The following is an 18154-nucleotide window of genomic DNA, read 5'->3' as shown; positions in this document are numbered from 1 at the left end:
GAGATATAGGGATCAGAGCTTGAATAAGAACCCTCAAATTTTGGAGGAAAAAGGACCATCTGGATGTACATTAGATTTAGAGTTTACCCTGTTTGAACTGAAGAAAGCGCTTGCAGGGGTAAAACAAACTTCTCCAGGTAGAGATGACATTTGTTATGAGATGATAAAACATCTATCAGAAACATCACTGAATCAGGGAAATTACCAGCTGACTGGAAGCATGGGATCATTGTGCCAATAGCGGAGCCATGGAAGGATCATTCGCAGCCTACTAACTACAGGCCCATAGCATTATCATCGAATTTATGTAAACTGATGGAGCGTATGGTTATGAGCAGATTGGTATATGTTATTGAAAAAACAAACCTTTTCTCTGCATACCAAAGTGGTTTCAGAAAAGGGCGAAACACAATGGATTCTGTTTTATGCTTGGAAGCTGAAATAAGAAAGGCCCAAGTAAACAAGGAAGTGTTAGTAGGAGTAGGTTTTGACGTTGAAAAAGCATACGATATGGTGTGGAAAGAGGGATTTTTAATAAAACTGGATAGAATGGAAATAAAAGGAAGAATGTATAACTGGATTATGAATTTCTTGTTTAAAAGAACTATACAAGTAAGAGTGGGTTCTGCATTTTCTCAGGTATATCAAGTAGAGAATGGAACACCACAAGGAAGCATTAGCAGTCCTATTCTGTTTAACATAATGATCAATAACGTATTTACACAGATAGATATGGGGATAGGGAGGTCATTATATGCAGATGACGGGGCGCTGTGGAAAAGAGGTCGCAATGTTGGGCATGTGGAGAGGTGTATTCAGACTGCTGTAAGAAAGGTAGGAATTGGGCTTTGGAATGGGGTTTTTGTTTCTCAGTGGCAAAAACTCAGGTGATCTGTTTTGCAAAAAGAACAATTAACCCAACAATAAATATTAAAATGTATGGACAACAATCGGAGCAAACATCAGTAGTTAGATTCCTGGGAATGTGGATGGATTCAAAATTGAATTTTAAAGTACATATTCAGAAAATGATAGACAAATGCAAAAAAGTAATAAATGTAATGAGGTATTTGGCAGGAATTGAATGGGGAGCATGCCGTCAGTCTCTTAAAAGTATATATTGTGCACTAATAAGAGCTGCTATTGATTATGGAAGTATGGTGTACAGTTCTGCATCTAAAACACTACTTTTAAAGGTTGAGGCAATGCAATCACAAACAATGAGAATATGTTGTGAGCAATAAGATCATCTCCAGTAACAGCAGTACAAGTAGAGATGGACGAAAAGCCTCTAGAAATTAGAAGGCTCAAGTTAAAAATGAGATACTGGACTAATATAAAAGGTCACTTTTATAAAAGTCATCCAGTCAAAAAAAGTTTTGAATGATTGCTGGGAATATGAGTACAAAAAATTAACAAGCTTTGGATGGACAGCCAATAAGGAGACACAGAATATAGGAATAAGTTATATCAACATTGCCCCTTCTGTGGCTATCTCAGCAATACCTCCTTGGCTTTTCCCTATGCCTCTAGTGGACATTCAGTTATATGAAGAAAAGCATAACAAGGAAAGGAATATGTTAGAAAGTTTAGCAGTATAACAATATATTGATCGAACATACTATAGCGCAGTGCACACATATACAGATGGCTCAAAGGATCCAGATTCTGGAATTACAGCAGCAGCAGTTTTCATACCGCATTTTAAAGTTAAAATTTCAAAAAGAATCTTTGATCATATTTCTGTATTTACTACAGAATTAATAGCAATATCCATAGCACTTCAATGGTTAGAAGAAGTTCAACCTACAAGGTCAGTTATATGTACAGACTCGCTTTCAGCTATCAATAGTTTGTCAAGTGGAATATCTGTAGCAAGACAAGATTTGATATATGAAGTGATGCAGAGTCTATTTAGAATAAGACAATCTGGATTTAACTTTTTGTGGGTACCATCACATATGGGTGTAAAAGGAAACGAGGAGGCAGGCCATCTGGCTAAGCAGGCTTTAAAACATTCACAAATTGACATAAAAGTGTCTTTAAGTAAAACAAAAGTAAAAGGATTAATAGTGAATGAAATTAGAAAGATATGGCAGAAAGAGTGGGATAGTGGAACTAAAGGTAGACACTTGCATCACATTCAAGAAAAAGTTGGTCTAGAAAGAAGAAAATTTAGAAACAGGAAAGAGGATGTTTTAATTTCCAAAATGCATACTGTACATCGTACATTAAATAAGTGTTTGTACAGAATAGGGAAACATGAGAATGGTAAATGTTGGTAAATTATTATTATTATTTTGCGTTTTCCTAACTTCCCAACCGCTTAGCGCTCCACACTCCAATCCAGTAGGTGGCGGGAATGCACCAGTTGGATTGCCAACCGCCATAAAACGCCAGAAGAAAAAGAAGAAGAAGAAGACGACGACGACCCACTGGAATGGTGATATAGACAATTAAAAGTGAAACAATGGCTGTGTTTCGTTTGGAAGGCTGCAGTATACTGAGTGTTCTCCTTTAAACAAGCCTCGTTTAAACGAGACGGCCTTCGTAGTACAAACGGAAACGGAATGTAACATGGTTGCTATGAAAGCACGCCCGCTTTGAGTGAGAAGGGAACAAAGTCCCTCTGGAAGGGAATGTATGAGGTACATTTTAGGAGCGTTATATTGATGTAAAGAGAAAAGAAAATAGATTTTACAGGTGTACTTTTAGTTTAATACTTTATTTTAATTATATTTATACATATTATATACTCTGCACCCATCTACTGAGGTATTTCAACTTGGGAATTAACATTACTTGCGTTTTTACGGGGCAAATTGGCGTCATTTATTTTTAGACATTTCCGTTGAAGCAAAGAATTGTGAGTGTCCACGAAGGATACGCCTCATGCATCCTCCGAATTCCCGTGAAAGAAGGCTGCATTCGAAGTGTCCAATTCGCTTTTGTGAAAGGAGACAGCCTCGATGACGTATGCGGCCAATGCGACATCCGGAGGACGCAGCCTTCCAAACGAGACACAGCCATTCTGCCTGTAAACAATTGTTGGACAAATTACTCGTGTCATGCACAAAGTAGATGTCCTAAACGACTTGCCAAAACTATAGTTTGCTAATATGAAATCTGTGGAGTGGTTAAAAAAATATACAAACCTAACTGTATGTTAACTCCTTCAACTTTAGATAGTACCACATTCCTGTATAATATAACAAATGCATGTCATTTGAAGGTACACATTATGAATAATGTACAAAAGTTACAGAATTTTCACAGTATATTCCAGTAAATACATTATGACCAATTCTTAAACTCTTCAATTACCAATTTTTACATTTTTCACATCAAATCTTAAATATTTAGTAAACTTCTTGCCTTAATTATAATTAAGAATAATTGGAATAATTTCCAAACCCAGCATTAGAAATAATACCTCATTAGTCTTATATTATTGCAATGTATCTATTATGTTATCCAAACCATTAAAAAATGCCGGGGCATGTTTACAACTGAAAGGACCTAAGAAAAAAGAGACTGCCCTTCATTGACCCCTTCTTACAGCTTTAACCACCGACGTCACAAGTCTTCACCAATCAACTCGCAGGAGGCAGCGCTGTGAAAACATGTCGTCTATATCGGAGCTCTACGATGTCACTTGGGAAGGTGAATCACTTTGTTTTCGTTAACAGTGCGTATTAGTTGAGTCAGTACTTCTCAGTAGTAATTCTATCTTCACCCAGGTTATACAAATGATAAATGTTTACGATTTAAGTGCTTGCACTGTTCTGATATTTATTCACAACTACAAGCTAAGTAGCCAGTTAGCTAATAAAGCTACAGGCTTAGATCAAAACCGGTTTATTAGAAAGCAACAAGATGTGATTTTATCTTCATACAATATCACAAGATACACGAGGTGCCTAATGCAAAGACTGATATTTTCGGTAGCTGTTTCAGTCGTCTCTGATGTATGTGCATATCACGTCGACCACCCAGAGTCAGACAGTAAATAATGCTTCAGTTATAGATGATCATCATCTCCTATTGGTTTTGCGTTGATGATGTTGTGCCTTAAATAGGTCCCCCATTCATCTGACATGTCATAATTCTGTGTAATACAATACATCTTTACTTAAACTACATTATGACAGTTGTAGATGGGTAGTTGACAAATAACAGATATGGATCAAGAATTGTGGTTACAATTTATATGAAAGTATAAGGAAAATTGTATATTGTAGGTGCTGTAACTTTTCACCATTACTTTTACGTTTTCTAACTATTTTTTAGATAAAATGGGTTAAAAACAGTTTAGATGAATTATTAGCATGCCATGTCACACTGCAGAAAACTGCTTAAAATGACAAATCAACTACCCAGTTATATTTTCTGAATGGGATGAGGCTGCTTTATTTCATAAATACTAAAGTTCGCTTTATTGAAATAGTTACAATGCTTAACAAGGTTAATATGAACCTATCCATGGATTTTCCTGTGGTTACTATGACCTTACTACCAATGCCACAGTTTAATGAAGGTTATTGTGTCAGAAGTATGGTAAAATTTCATAAAGGACAGCACGTAATAGTAAGTTACAATTTCTGCTGTACTAATTGCACTTTTTGTCAAGGCACTTAATATGCACCTATATGTAATTTAACTTGACTTTAGACTACTACAACAAAGCATGCAGCTGAATAAAAAAAATAAAAGGCAAGCTATATTCAAAATAAATAATTTATGAAAATAAATTGACCCCTTTTGATGTTTCAGCCAAGGGCTAATGCGTTTCTTTATTACATTTCAGAGATGCGTGACAAACTCCGTAAGTGGAGAGAAGAGAATTACAGGAACAGTGAGCAGATTGTGGATGTTGGTGAAGAGCTAATTAATGAGCATTCTTCTAAACTGGGAGATGACAGTAAGTACAAATAGTGCAAACAAAGCAAAGTTGTGCACAAGAATCTCCCGCCTCCATCGCATTCTATTTTACAGTGCTCTTAAAGGGATAATTAATTAAAATGAATTAAAATTCTCTCATGATATCCCAGGTGTGTATGACTTTCTTTCTTCTGCAGAACACATTTGAAGAAAAATCCTTTTTAAGGCAAGAGGATGGTGATCCAACTTTTGAAGCTCCAAAGATCACAGACAGTCAGCATAAATGTCATCAATACGACTCCAGCTGTTAAATTAATGTCTTCTAAAGCGAAATGATCACTTTTAGTGCGAAAAAAGATCAATATTTAAGTACTTTTTAACTATAGTCCAACGCTTCCGAGGAGTTCAGGCATTCTCTCTTGTGACGTATTCGCGTTGCCATGATACAGAGGTAATCTCACGTTCTCCACTCAGTTGAGACATCCAGGATAAGCACACAAACACACCACTGTGAGTAAAGAAACAGATAAATACAGCTCCAAACCAAAACCAACAAAGCTACTGTACAGCATTCCTCCTCCTCACTTGTAAACAGCGCTGCTATTCCGGCTGTGTCGCACGTGCCTCAGTTCTCGCGTTTCAAATGCCACTGCGATTACGACACGTGCATACCGCTGCAGAACGGAAGCATGATTTAGAGTTCAATTTTTGCACCAAAAGCGATCGTGTCACTTAAGAAGACATTAATTTAACAGCTGGTGTCGTATGGATGATGTTTATGCTGACTGTCTGTGATTTTTGAAGCTTCAAAAGAGAAATCTCCACTTGCATTTTAAGGACCTATTTTTCTATTTTTCTTCAAATGTGGTCTGCAGAAGAAAGAAAGTCATATACACCTGGGATATCATGAGGGTGAGTATATAATGAGAGATTTTTCATTTTTGGGTGAACTATCCCTTTAAAGTTGATGACTTGTCATTTTACAGGCAAACTTATTAAAGACAATGCAAACATTCTTGGAATTCAGATCAACTTAAATGGATAGTCCACCCAAAAATGGAAATTTAATCATCAAGTCACCCATATGAATTTCTTTGTTCCATGGAACACAAAGGAGATACTTAGCAGAATGTTAGCCTCAGTTACCATTCTTTTTTCCCCCTTTTATCCATAAAATGATTTTGTACTTTTAAACTCTGTTTAACAGTTTTAACTTGCATACAAGGAATAACCCAAAATATTTATTTATTGGAAGGACATACTTTAGTATATTGCCAAAGTAATTTCTATCATTCGTTATACAGCATATTCGTTATAAAATTAGCAGTGGAGGAGATAATAGCAAATTTAAAGTTAAATGTCAAATTTTGTTTCGAATGTCTTGAGTCATAGAAAAGTATTGTAGTTGTTATTTGCAACAGCTTGAAAAATGTATCTGTTCGCTTGATTCAAAACCATTTACATTTCAAGTGGAAGCTTCTATTTTAAAAACGGGAATGCTGTTTACTTGCATGAAAACAGAAAGTTCGTCAGCTCAAACTTGACAATGGATGGTCATTGAAATTATGGTTGTGCTCTTTGGCAAGACAATAAACCTCAGTTTGCTCTTGGGGGAGTCGCCCTGTAATAAGTGTAGTCTACTTTATCTCGCTTTGCATCAGCAAAATGACAAATAAGTAATCAATCAGTTTGCAAAATAACCCAGTGTTCAGTCACTTTTAAAAGCGAATCTTATTCACTAATGGAACTCTCCATTGGAAAGATTGACCTCTTCCATATAAATATTGCAGAAGGCAAAAAGAACATGCACTTTTTTTCCTTTCTCTGGTCTTGAATTCTCCTTAAAGGTTTAACAACATAAATACCTTTCAGCTTTCTTATTACATTAAAAACAGATTATATTGCATAAACATTTCAGATGGCTTTATGTTTATTTGCTTTGGTCAGTCATCGGTTTCTGAGCCAGACAAGCAGATGAAGTCTTGCAATCGTGTTGCCAAACATAGCCACTAAAGCCAAGACACTTCAGCTAAAATCATTATCTTAGAGGTGATCCAATCCTTGATATTGGCTCTGAAAGTCACTCATATAGATGACAATTTTGGTTTAGCAATTGTAAAAATTTAGCTCTTTTCTACTCATTGAATTTAGGCCATTTATTTGCCGCATCCATATTGTTATTTTAAAACCACATATAATCTCAAATAACTACTGTTAATCGTCTTTTGGCTGTTTCGTCAGAAAACGGCACCACTGTTTGAGGAATAGTAGCAAACAACAATGAATGTGCCAAGCCGTAAGTTGCCAAATGGCCTTCAAAAAGAAATTTACTGCGATACTTGTGCTGTTGCAAGAAAACAAAAAATAATGATGATTTGCGTAGCTCTAGGAAACGTTTCAAATGTCTATATGGGACTCTTATTAACTTAATAGCTTAGAATTAACTTAGAATAGTTAATCCAAAAATACAATTTCTGCCATTATTTACTCCCCCTAATGTAGTTCCAGACCAGAATGACTTTCTTCCATGGAACACAAAAGGAAAAAATATGAAAAATCTTCACAGAATCTTCAGAAATTATGTGAAACACAAAAGGAGATGTTAGGAACAATAAATGCCTCAGTCACCATTCATGTGAATGGCAACTGAGGCTGTCATTCTGCCTAACATTTCTTTTTGTGTTCCACAGAAGAAGAAAAAAATCATATAGGAACAACATGAAGCAGGTAAATAAAGACAGAATTATCATTTTTAGGTGAACTTTTCCTTTTAAGGAAAGAACATACCAAAGATTAGTGATTGTCTTGTGAATAGGCATTGTTCTCCTTTCCACTCACTCAGATGTCTGGATGTGGTGAATTCTGGAATTACGCCCTGACACTGAGGAAGAGAACTTGCTGTGTGATGAGTTGCGTCGTATTGATGCATGATGTAGTGTATCTTCCCAAACGTTTTTATTTTGATGTTGTCATTATGATTCATAAAGTCTTTAAAGAGCCGGGTAAATACTTTACACAGCTTGGATGTATTGAAACCAGCTTTTAAATTGGCCTTGAAATAAGATGGTAATTATCAAAGAAAGACTTGGAATCATAAAAACAGCTCAAAAAACTCCAGGCGTTTGTTTGTTTTGGCATAACAGTATTTCTTGTTCAGTGGGATTTTATTATTCTTTCTCAATTAACAAGTTTTAAATCATTCAGCCGATAGACTCTGGCATGCTTGTCAAAACACATTTGACAGTTATGGAGCATTAGTTTCAATAATTGGATCCATTAGCCAATCCCACTGATCAGTTTCTTTTTTTTTATTTTTTTTTTATAGAAATAGTACAGCTACTATTAGTACAGCGCCACTCCCTTTGTGACAGTTGCCAATTGTATGTTTAACATTGGCCCTGTTTACATACACTTGAGAAAACAGTTTATTCCAGGGTTTTTGCAGAAAGCGGCATTCTGAAACGTCATGTAAATGAGAATCCCAGAGTTTTACATAAGAGGGGAAACCCCACTATTGCAGAAATTCCGCTGCAAGTCGCGATGGAAAGTGAAGGAGACAAACACAGCAACAATTCTGGAATATCAGGAAATAAAGTGAAGCACCAGATAATAAAATAGTGAAATCTTCCTCGGATCCCATGCTTGTTATTTACACAAGCATTGTGGGAAATAACATTGCTATGAATAAAGCTGCTTACTGACAGAGCTGCATGTTTAAGGGAGTAAATTGAAAGCCACGAACACAGTGCATGCAGACGGGAATGCCGCAAACTGGTGTCCATTTTAACAAGCTCATTACCATCATGCAAGTAATTTATGGTATGGTCACACTAGGCTTTAACCTTGCAAAATACTTTGGAACCTGCAACGAATATGGGCAACAGGATGTCACACTCACACCCTAGGACTTCTGTTTTTAATAAATAATAGCAAATGAATACAAAATGTTAAATGCTTTTCCGCAAAACACTGCAAACCATACAGCTTTGAAGTTGTTATTCTTTGAATTAAGCCAAGAGGTAAATCTGTGAGGTTTAGATTAGAGGTAGACCGATATACCGGTCTTACTGATTAATCTGTGCCGATAGTTGCTTTTTGGAACTATCGGTTATTGGCAAAAATCTAGTTTTCTAGCTGATAGTTATTTTTTTTAATTTTGTATTTTTTTTTTAAATCGTGTCTCCAACTGCATATTTTGTGAATAATGTAATAATAAACCTTATTCCTCATTAAACCTGATCTGGTGAAATTGGTAGAAAAAAGCTTGACTTTTTTTAATGCTTTAACGTAGAGCATTGTAATGGAGCCAAGTCTCCATTTCAAATTAGGAGTTCCTTGAGCTTGTTAAAGTCCCACATTATGCACCAAATCTTTTTTCAGATCTTTTTTTCTGGTTATTGTTGGGAATTTAGTTGCACAATAAACAGCATCTGGGATTTTATTCATTTTGGACTCTTGTAGCATCTTCTGTATGTCCATACCCATTATAGTAAGTAAAGACTAATAATTTATTTTATCAATCCATCAATTTTTAAAACTATCAGCCAATTACCAGTTAGTGGCCTTTTCCACCACCTTAGTTACTGTATCGGCAGAATCCACTATCAGTCACTTCTAGTTTAGATCCCTTATTCGTCAGACACCTTTGTAGTATATTCGCAGGTTAAAGTTAGGGCTGAAACGATTAGTCGACGTTGTCGACAATAAAAAAATTCAGACAAAAATGTTCGTTATCAAATAGTTGTTTGATCTCATTTAATGTAACATGAGATCATATGAAATTCTAGAGCAGTGTGCAGCTCGCGCCTGACTGAGGAGAGGAAGAAAACATAGCTCACAGTCCAGATGCACTCTAAACTTTCCAAACAGCTTCAGGTTATGTAGATTGCAAAGTATGAGGGGAATTATACAAAAATACCAAATAAGTAAATACAGAAGCACTCTCGTTGTGGAATAAGCGGAGCTGGAGCTCTTTAAAGGAAACACCTCGGAGTTACATCTTTAATGCAGTTATATATAATGCATTATAGCTTTATTAAAGCTCATATAATATGGAAGCAGATCATGTAAATAACTACAACTCTGAAACTGGCATTTCTCTGTGCAGTCAGCGCCTCTTCTATGAGTTGCGCGAAGTGTCCCTATCAAAGGGGGAGAGATTGAAACTGCACCCGGCTGAGGCACAATCTGTTGCGGGGACGCTCATCCCTTGAGCACGCAAGCTTGATGCAGCTAGATTCTAAAGTGATGGCTCGCAACTTATTTAATCATAATATATGTGTCACTGTGCATTTCTTATCGTGAAGAAAATTGGCAATACGCAGCTTTATTGATACGAGAGAGTTTGTTATTTTGTGAGTTAAAGATGGACTGAAGTGAACAAAACACAATACGTTTTAAATTTTTTATAAGTTTCTGTTTTGGCTTGTTTTCCAATATAAATATCTACAACTCCTTTAAAATAATGTACATTTTCTTTAGCAGCTATACTGCAGAAGATAAAACTGTTATCTGAGAATGTTGAATATAATATTACAAATATTATAAAATATCTAAAACTTAAAAAAAAAAAAAAAAAAAAAAGATGCATTCACCTGAGAAGCAGCATATAAGATATTTAGACTTGCTTTTAGAGAATTAGACAATTTTAAATGGAAAACAAGACAAAAACACTTGATAACAACAGGATTTGTTTGTAGTGAATTTCTTCTTTTGTACTGAATTAAACTTAAAATATTTTTTCCCCTTTAATTCGGTGAATGTCATTTAGAGGTATTTTTAAAAGATTATTTTGTCCTCTGTATTGTTAGTAAACATGTTTAAGAGGTAATGATTAATCATTGCAATTGCCAAATAGTCGAATAATCGTTCTAATCGTTAGATTAATTGATTATCAAAATAATCGTTAGTTGCTGCCCTTGTTACAGTTCGACAAACTTAAACTTTGGAACGCAGTGAAAGATGCAATCTTATCGCATGTGCTTGCGTTTCCACTCTCCCACGTTTGCATGTGTAGGAATGGAACACAAAGTCCTGTGTGACTAGACCTTTGAGCAGTTAATTGTCGGAATTCTTAATTCCTGTGATCTGTCATGTGCATTTAAGATATGTTTTGAAAGTCAAGGTAATAATATGCAGTCTTTGAGCTGAGATGACAAAATCTGTGTAATTTCAGCATGCAACGTATGTCATGACAAAAAAAAAATAAAAGGCTGAAAATCAGTCACACTTTGCAGTGTTTGAATGAAATGTTACATAAAACTGATGAATATGCTTACGTTTTCTTGTCAAAATTCAGCGTCTTTTATTTGTCGTTGTGGTGTGAATTTCTTGACCGTTTCCATATGATCTGCCAGCTCGACCACACCCAGAGATTTCGAAGACAAACTGAGCTGCTGATGGATGTCAAAGATGGTCTTTTCTAATGATACAGAGAAGAAATGTCACAGTTTGCTTGAGTAGAGTTCACATGGGTTTGAAATTAATTTATCATCTGTGCTATCAGGCTGAAAAATAGGATCTACTAATATGGTGTCATTTTTTTTGTGTCTCCTGTGCCCAGTTTGGATAATTTATGAGCAGGTGATGATTGCTGCGCTGGACTGCAGTCGGGACGATTTGGCCTGGGTGAGTTTTTCTTTTTTTAAGTAACTTTATCCCTCACTTACCCAATTTCATCTCTCATAGGCTACACTACTTTGTCACCACATTTGCCAAAATTATAATGATTTTTACCTGTCCAAAACACATCACTGTGCCTGTTCTGTTTAGGATTTTTTTTTTCTTAGGATTGAAATCAGGGATGGTGAAAAATAACAAAGGTCTCTGTGGTAGGCTGCACAATTATGATAAAAATCATAATTGTCGATCATTTCCCTTAATATCGTAATGTTGATTCATTTTGATAAATATAATGACATTAAAATACTTATTTTGTGTGGCTACACATCCAAAACGAGCTGAGAACTGTGTTCCTTTAATTACTTTATTGTTAAACGATGAACTTCACATTAACCCTCTTGACAGAATATAAAAGAAACTGATATTCAAATTACAAATAAGATACACGCTGAAAGCGACCTACAGAAAAGTTTGATTGGTTACAATGCTCAACTGTTCCAAAAAACACAACTTGGTCTCATAGAATCATGTTACTGTACCTACATCTTTGCAAAAATATTTTTACGTGGCTCATTGTACATATTGCGTCAGTTTCCTGGTGAAATAAACACTAAAAGGCTCCACAACAACGACTTTTATTCACTTTCACACAAATTTCAAGTAATAAGGCAAGTTATCAGTTCATACACACTTACTTTCACTCACACAACACTTTTACTATACATAGCGAATTACTTTTAAACCTAGCAATACATGTAATCATGCTTCCCCAATTGCGTTTTTCATGTCACATTTGATTTTTAGGACCTTATTGGTTAGGTTTAGGTTGAAGGTTTAGGGAAGGGAGGTAGTTTTAGTTGATTTAAAACTCGATAGAGCATAACCCTTAAAAACCTGATCGGTTTGGGAGACTATATAACTGGCTTTTAGTGTCACACAGTGACACTAAATAACACTAAAAAGTGCTTTATTTTGACGCAATGGTAGCTAACCTAAATGTAATGCTGTAATTGAGATGTTTTCTGATTAATTACTGTGGAAAAGCTGTAATTGTAATCTTGTTTATTTATTAGATTAATCGTGCAACCTTACTATATAGTGTCAGCTGTCCAAAAAAAAAAAAAAAAAAGACTTGAGACTCTTACAGTAGTCAGTTTCTGAGGTTCTTAACAGTGGCTAGGATAGCAGTGGGAAAAACCGTCTGTGTGCCTGATGGGTCAGCTGGGCTACACCACAGAGCACATTTTCCATCCGAACCAGATAAACATTGGATTTGACAGTAACCATTCCTCACCAAGTCATGAGTGTGCGAAAAAAAACAACAAAAAAAAACAGGGCCCAGTACATCTCGGAGGGAAAGAACTGGTAAAAGTAGCATCCTGCCTCTGCTTTTTATAGTAGCCAGTGTGGAATTGTGGGATCCCACTGTGCAGTGTTCTAAATTCTTACCCACGTCAGTTGCAATTTTTCACATCTTCCCTCACAGCTGTATGGCCGACCTGTTTATCATGGCACCCACAGACAGGAAAGTTACTGTTTCACTTTATGGTCAACAAAAACCTTTGCTGTAATATCGTCATGTCAGACTAGTCACATCACACTTTTTAGAGTAGATCTATAAAGTTTTAAAGCGCTGTGGGTAAAATAATTTTTTTTATGAAGCCCACATTTCATCACCCTTGACCGATATGATATAATTTTTAGTGCTCTGTAAATCCAGCAAGCTTTGAATTTTCACTTAAACTCTTGTGCCAAAAACATTTCTTTGGGAATTAGTTGTAAATATTCGTCAGATAATCGACAATTAATCATGACTTAAGGTTAATTACTTTCTATTTGTTTACCAGTTGAATCTTATTTTTTTATTATTTTAATTCCTTCTTTGGGAATTAATCATGACTGATCAACTGTTAATAGACAAATAATCGTGACTTAATGCTAATTGCTTTGTTTTTTGTTAACCTTCTCAAATGTATTTATTATTATTTTCTCATTCTTCTTTGGCAAATAATCACAATGAATTGACCAATAACTGACAGAAAATCAACAAATAGTTGTGACTTAAGGTTAATTGCATTGTATTTTGTTTACCTCTGATTCTTATTATTTCAGATATTTCTTTGGGAATTAATTGTGACTAGTCAATGAATAATAAGTAATCTACAAATAATCATGACTTAAGTTTAATTGATTTGTATTTTGTTTAGGCCTACCCCCTGAATCTATTATTTATTTTTATAATAATAAAATAATAAAAGTAACATCTGCTGTGAGTATCTGCTTTGTTCGTTTGTTTGTTCACCTCCTGAATCTTGTTTTGGTGAATATAGTGTATGTGTCCATATTCACACAGTCATTCCAACTGTTGTTGTTATTATTTGTGTAGAGTTGTCTACAGGAGCTGAAGAGGCAGTTTCCAGACAGTCACAGAGTGAAGCGATTAGCAGGGATGCGGCTTGAGGCTCTGGAGAGGTAAGATACACCGCAACACCGTCTTAACACCATGGCCTTGGATTAGCTACAAGGGTGGGGGGTTCTGGGACGTAAGTGGCAGGATGCGTGGGAAGGGAGGCTGTTTATTTTGCAAGCCACTGTTCCTTCTGCTAAGTGGGAAAGTGAGAGAGATCGCTTCAGCACTTGGTAGTCCTGTGGCTCTTTTGCCTGAGCGAGGAATTCCGAAGGTGGAAGTGGTCTCTCCTGCTATTATTCTGGGAGTTCCTATTTTTTTCGTCTGCTCTTTTTTCCCTGTCTCTCTCTCTCTCTCTCTCTCTCTCTCTTTTGTCTCCCTAGTTGTGAAAACAAGGCTGGCCAGACCTGTAAACAGGGGTACACAAACCTGATAAAATCAGAAATTGATTTCACAATATTCTTGCATTATTTTGGTTGATAGCGTTATAGGTCATGATATACACGTTTTTGTAGAAAACGTAAATAAAATAATAATGAAAGTTTCTTTTTGATTTAAAATCTATCTACCAATGTAATGGCAGAACTTTTTGTTTATTTTAACATTCATGTACAGTATATTATAAATAAATAACTTAATAAATAAATAACAAACGATTGACTAATTAATTGTATTTTTAATAATAACAAACTATTAAAAAATGTAATATTATCAATATTATCTCAACATCATTTTTCAATCCAAACCAAAAATGAGGTGTCTTTCTTTTTTTTCTTTTTTTTTTTTTTTTTTATCTGAAGCAATTAAATTATTTATTTATTTGTTTATTTTGGATTTAGTCTGTCATTGGATACTGGAAACCTTTTTGTTGATTATATACTAGGTATAAATACATGTTAAAGGTGTGACTTTAACAATTCAACAGTCAGTAAGGGGTTCCACACCACAGAGGACACAGCTCGTTTATCAAGCTCTTCCTCATTTTCTTTCTAAATGTAAAATGATTGGAACAAACATTCCCTACAAATTGGTGGCAGTTTGCATAACCACAATAGAAACAAAACACATTTCTATATGTTTATGACCCCTACCTGTGGTCTGCATTTCCTCTCTAACAGTATTCTGCTCTCACTCTCTGTTTGATCAAACAATTAAGCCAGTCATAAATTGATGTTAATGTATAGAATTTCAGCAGTGTTCTGCTCACCATATCTTCAGCTTGTTTATCAGTTATGCCAGGGGTTGTTCCATAATTGTTAGTGATTGCTCCTGCACAGTCAGATTAAATAAACTGCAAATTTGGGTCTAATTGCCTTCAGACGCTCGGCTTAAATGAAACTCCCTTCTCTGCTCCCACACAACTGAATCCTACATAAATAGAGTAAGTCAAAGTGGCTGGTGCCATGTGAGATGTGCCAGAGTGTGATTGAGCTCTAATGTGGATGTGAGAGAAGGAGTGGCATTGGAACTCTGTGGATAATAGGAACCAGAGCTGCTTCTGTTGTTGGTTGTGGGCTGAAACAGGTTTTGATCATAAGGCCTGGGCTTTGGCTGTGCAAGCATTGGCTTTGCAGGTCATCCTTAATAAAAACAAGCACCATTTCATACTGCCACATTCATTCAAAATGACAAGTGAAGTGTTTGTTGCATTGTCCGCCCATTACACAGAATAGGCTATACGAGTTAAGGGGATAGTTCATCCAGAAATGAAGATTCTGTTATCGTTTACTCACCCTTCTGCTGTTCCGAACCCCGAATGACTTATTTTCTTCTGTGGAACACAAAACAAGAAGTTAGGCAGTGTGTTAGTCTTAGTCACCATGCCTTTAAGCGTCATAATTCATAGCCATTTTTCAAACACGTGGCACTCTCTAATGCTCCATTCAGGTTGAAGTGTGTGTGTGTGTGTGTGTGTGTGTGTGTGTGTGTGTATATATATATATATATATATATATATATATATATATATATATTTATATTTATTTATTTATTTATAAAAAAAATTTCGAATCTGTAACTCATATACATCCTGCCTCTGTATGCCTTTTAAGCAAACGGCTCTTAGAAACGATGCCTGATTTGTGGTGGAAGTGCAGGCTGATTTGTTTAGAGGTAAATCAAAGTGCAGGCAATCATGTTTGTGGATTACGCTCTTTGTGGAGCTAGTAAACCTCTCACAACACTGGCTATTTGAGCAGCAACGGTAATGACTTTATTTCTGCTGCTTAGATACATAGAGAAAATGTATTCTCAGTCACTATAGAAACAAGGCTATCTGTATACAAAAAGATGGCTACTCTGAACTTTATTTGATATCCCTACCACCTAATTTTGCATGGCTGGTGTCCTTGTTGTTTTTCCTAAAACATGATCTCTCTTTTTGCCTGCGAAGGTACGAGGACGCCAATAAGTTGTACGACTCAATACTACAAGATGACCCGACTAATACGGTAAGCAAAATAATCTCTTGAAATTGTGGTTGAAGCTTGTTTTGCTTCTTTTAAACTTGAAAGGAAAGTTCACCCAAGAATGAAAATTCTGTCATCATTTACTCGCCCTCATCCAGATGACCTGAAATGTTCTATATTAAACACCAATGGAAATGATGTTTTGAAATGATAGCTTCAGTCACCATTCACTTTCATTGTATAGGAAACAAAATAGCAATGAAAGTGAATGGGGACTCAGGCTAACATCCTGCCTAACATCTCATTTATGTTCCATGTAAGAAAGAAAGTCATACAGGTTTGGAACATCATGAGATTGTGTAAATTATGACAGAATTTTAATTTTTTTTGGGTGAACTAACCCTTTAAACTCCCTTTCCCCTTGATGATCTCAGCCGCAGTCCTAAAGTCACACTAAAACACACACACATTCAAACGTGTGTGAGTAAAAGGGTTAGTTCACCCAAAATTCTCTCATCATTTACTCACCCTCATGCCATCCCAGATGTGTATGACTTTCTTTCTTCTGCAGAACAAAAATGAAGATTTTTAGAAGAATATTTCACCTCTGTAGGTCCATACAATGCAAGTGAATGGGTGCCAAAATTGTGACGCTTCAAAAAGCGCATAAAAGCATCATTAAAGTAATCCATACAACTCCAGTGTTTTAATCCATATTTTCAGAAGTGATATGATAGGTGTGGGTGAGAAACAGATCAATATTTAAGTACTTTTTTGCTTGAAATTCTTCTCCCTGCCCAGTGGGGAACAGTGTGCTTGAAGAATGTGAATCACCAAAAACACAAGAAGAAGAATGTGAACGTGATCAGTTTCTCACTCACACCTATCATATTGTTTCTGAAGACATTGATTTAACCACTGGAGTCTTATGGATTACTTGTATGCTGACTTATTTGATTTTTGGAGCTTCAAAATTTTGGCACCCATTCACTTACTTTGTATGGAACAAAAGTACTGAGAAATTCTTCTGAAAATCTTCATTTGAGTTCAGCAGATGAAAGAAAGTCAAACACATCTGGGATGGCATAACGGTAAGTAAATGATGAGAGAATTTAATTTTTTGGGTGGACTATCCCTTTAACAAAAGGCATTGATTTATGGACTTTGGTTGCATTAAACATGTTGGCGGCAGCCTCAGCAAAAATGTATTCCTTGTTTTCTTAAGCGGGGGATATATCGCACTTCCTACGACCCCATTGAGAAGGGCTTTTCCTTTTCTTCATTTTTTTTAATTTACCTTTAACCTTTAGATAAAGTGTGTGATTTGGTCTTAACTTATTTATTATTTAAAGATCACTCAGGTATTAAAAACCAAATGTACAGTTAAATATTGATTTCTCTTGGCGTAACACAAGCAATCTGTTTTTTATTCACTGAATATATATTGAGTTTCAGTCGAGTGGTTTACAGTATCCAAGTGTACTCTGTGTTTTTCCAGTCTCTTCCCGCCATCACCTTAAAACACATTGTACCTGCTCTTACATAAGGAAAATGTGGCCATGCAAGAAAGTAAATGTAAGTGTTTTAGTAACTTAATTTGTTTTGGCCTTTCCTCAAAGATGCACAACACGTTTCTTGTGCTGCCTCGACACATGGATTTGCTTAGATGTTTCAAACATTTTCTCTGGGCTGGCAAAGTGTTTGAGATAAAGCAGTGACTTTCATTCCTTGGACACTGTGTGTGGATTCCACACCTCACTGTGCGTCTTTTTAACACAGAGGCTTTGCTGGCAAGGTCAATAAACCCGCATGTGCACTTCTGAAAACCCTCGATGAT

General features: G+C 35.8%; 1 protein-coding gene across 2 annotated transcripts in view; it reads left to right on the top strand.

The window, feature by feature from the left end:
* Positions 1-2247: 2247 nt before the first annotated feature.
* The window catches only part of LOC127452938 (ER membrane protein complex subunit 2-like), a 48060-nt gene continuing 32153 nt past the window's right edge, over positions 2248-18154 (top strand). Inside the window, exons 1-6 of one of the 2 annotated variants that reach the window (XM_051718846.1) lie at positions 2375-2443; positions 3562-3663; positions 4808-4921; positions 11444-11508; positions 13889-13974; positions 16302-16359. In XM_051718846.1, coding sequence (XP_051574806.1) covers positions 3624-3663; positions 4808-4921; positions 11444-11508; positions 13889-13974; positions 16302-16359 — 363 coding nt within the window. In that variant the 5' untranslated portion in view covers positions 2375-2443; positions 3562-3623. Of the gene's footprint in view, positions 2444-3561; positions 3664-4807; positions 4922-11443; positions 11509-13888; positions 13975-16301; positions 16360-18154 lie in introns of both variants that reach the window. The other variant, XM_051718847.1, reaches the window with a different exon arrangement.

The sequence above is a fragment of the Myxocyprinus asiaticus genome, chromosome 15 (assembly GCF_019703515.2).
Source record: "Myxocyprinus asiaticus isolate MX2 ecotype Aquarium Trade chromosome 15, UBuf_Myxa_2, whole genome shotgun sequence".
NCBI lineage: Eukaryota > Metazoa > Chordata > Actinopteri > Cypriniformes > Catostomidae > Myxocyprinus > Myxocyprinus asiaticus.
The sequence above is the reverse complement of the archived record's forward strand: the minus strand, read 5'-3'. Positions and strand labels throughout refer to the sequence as shown.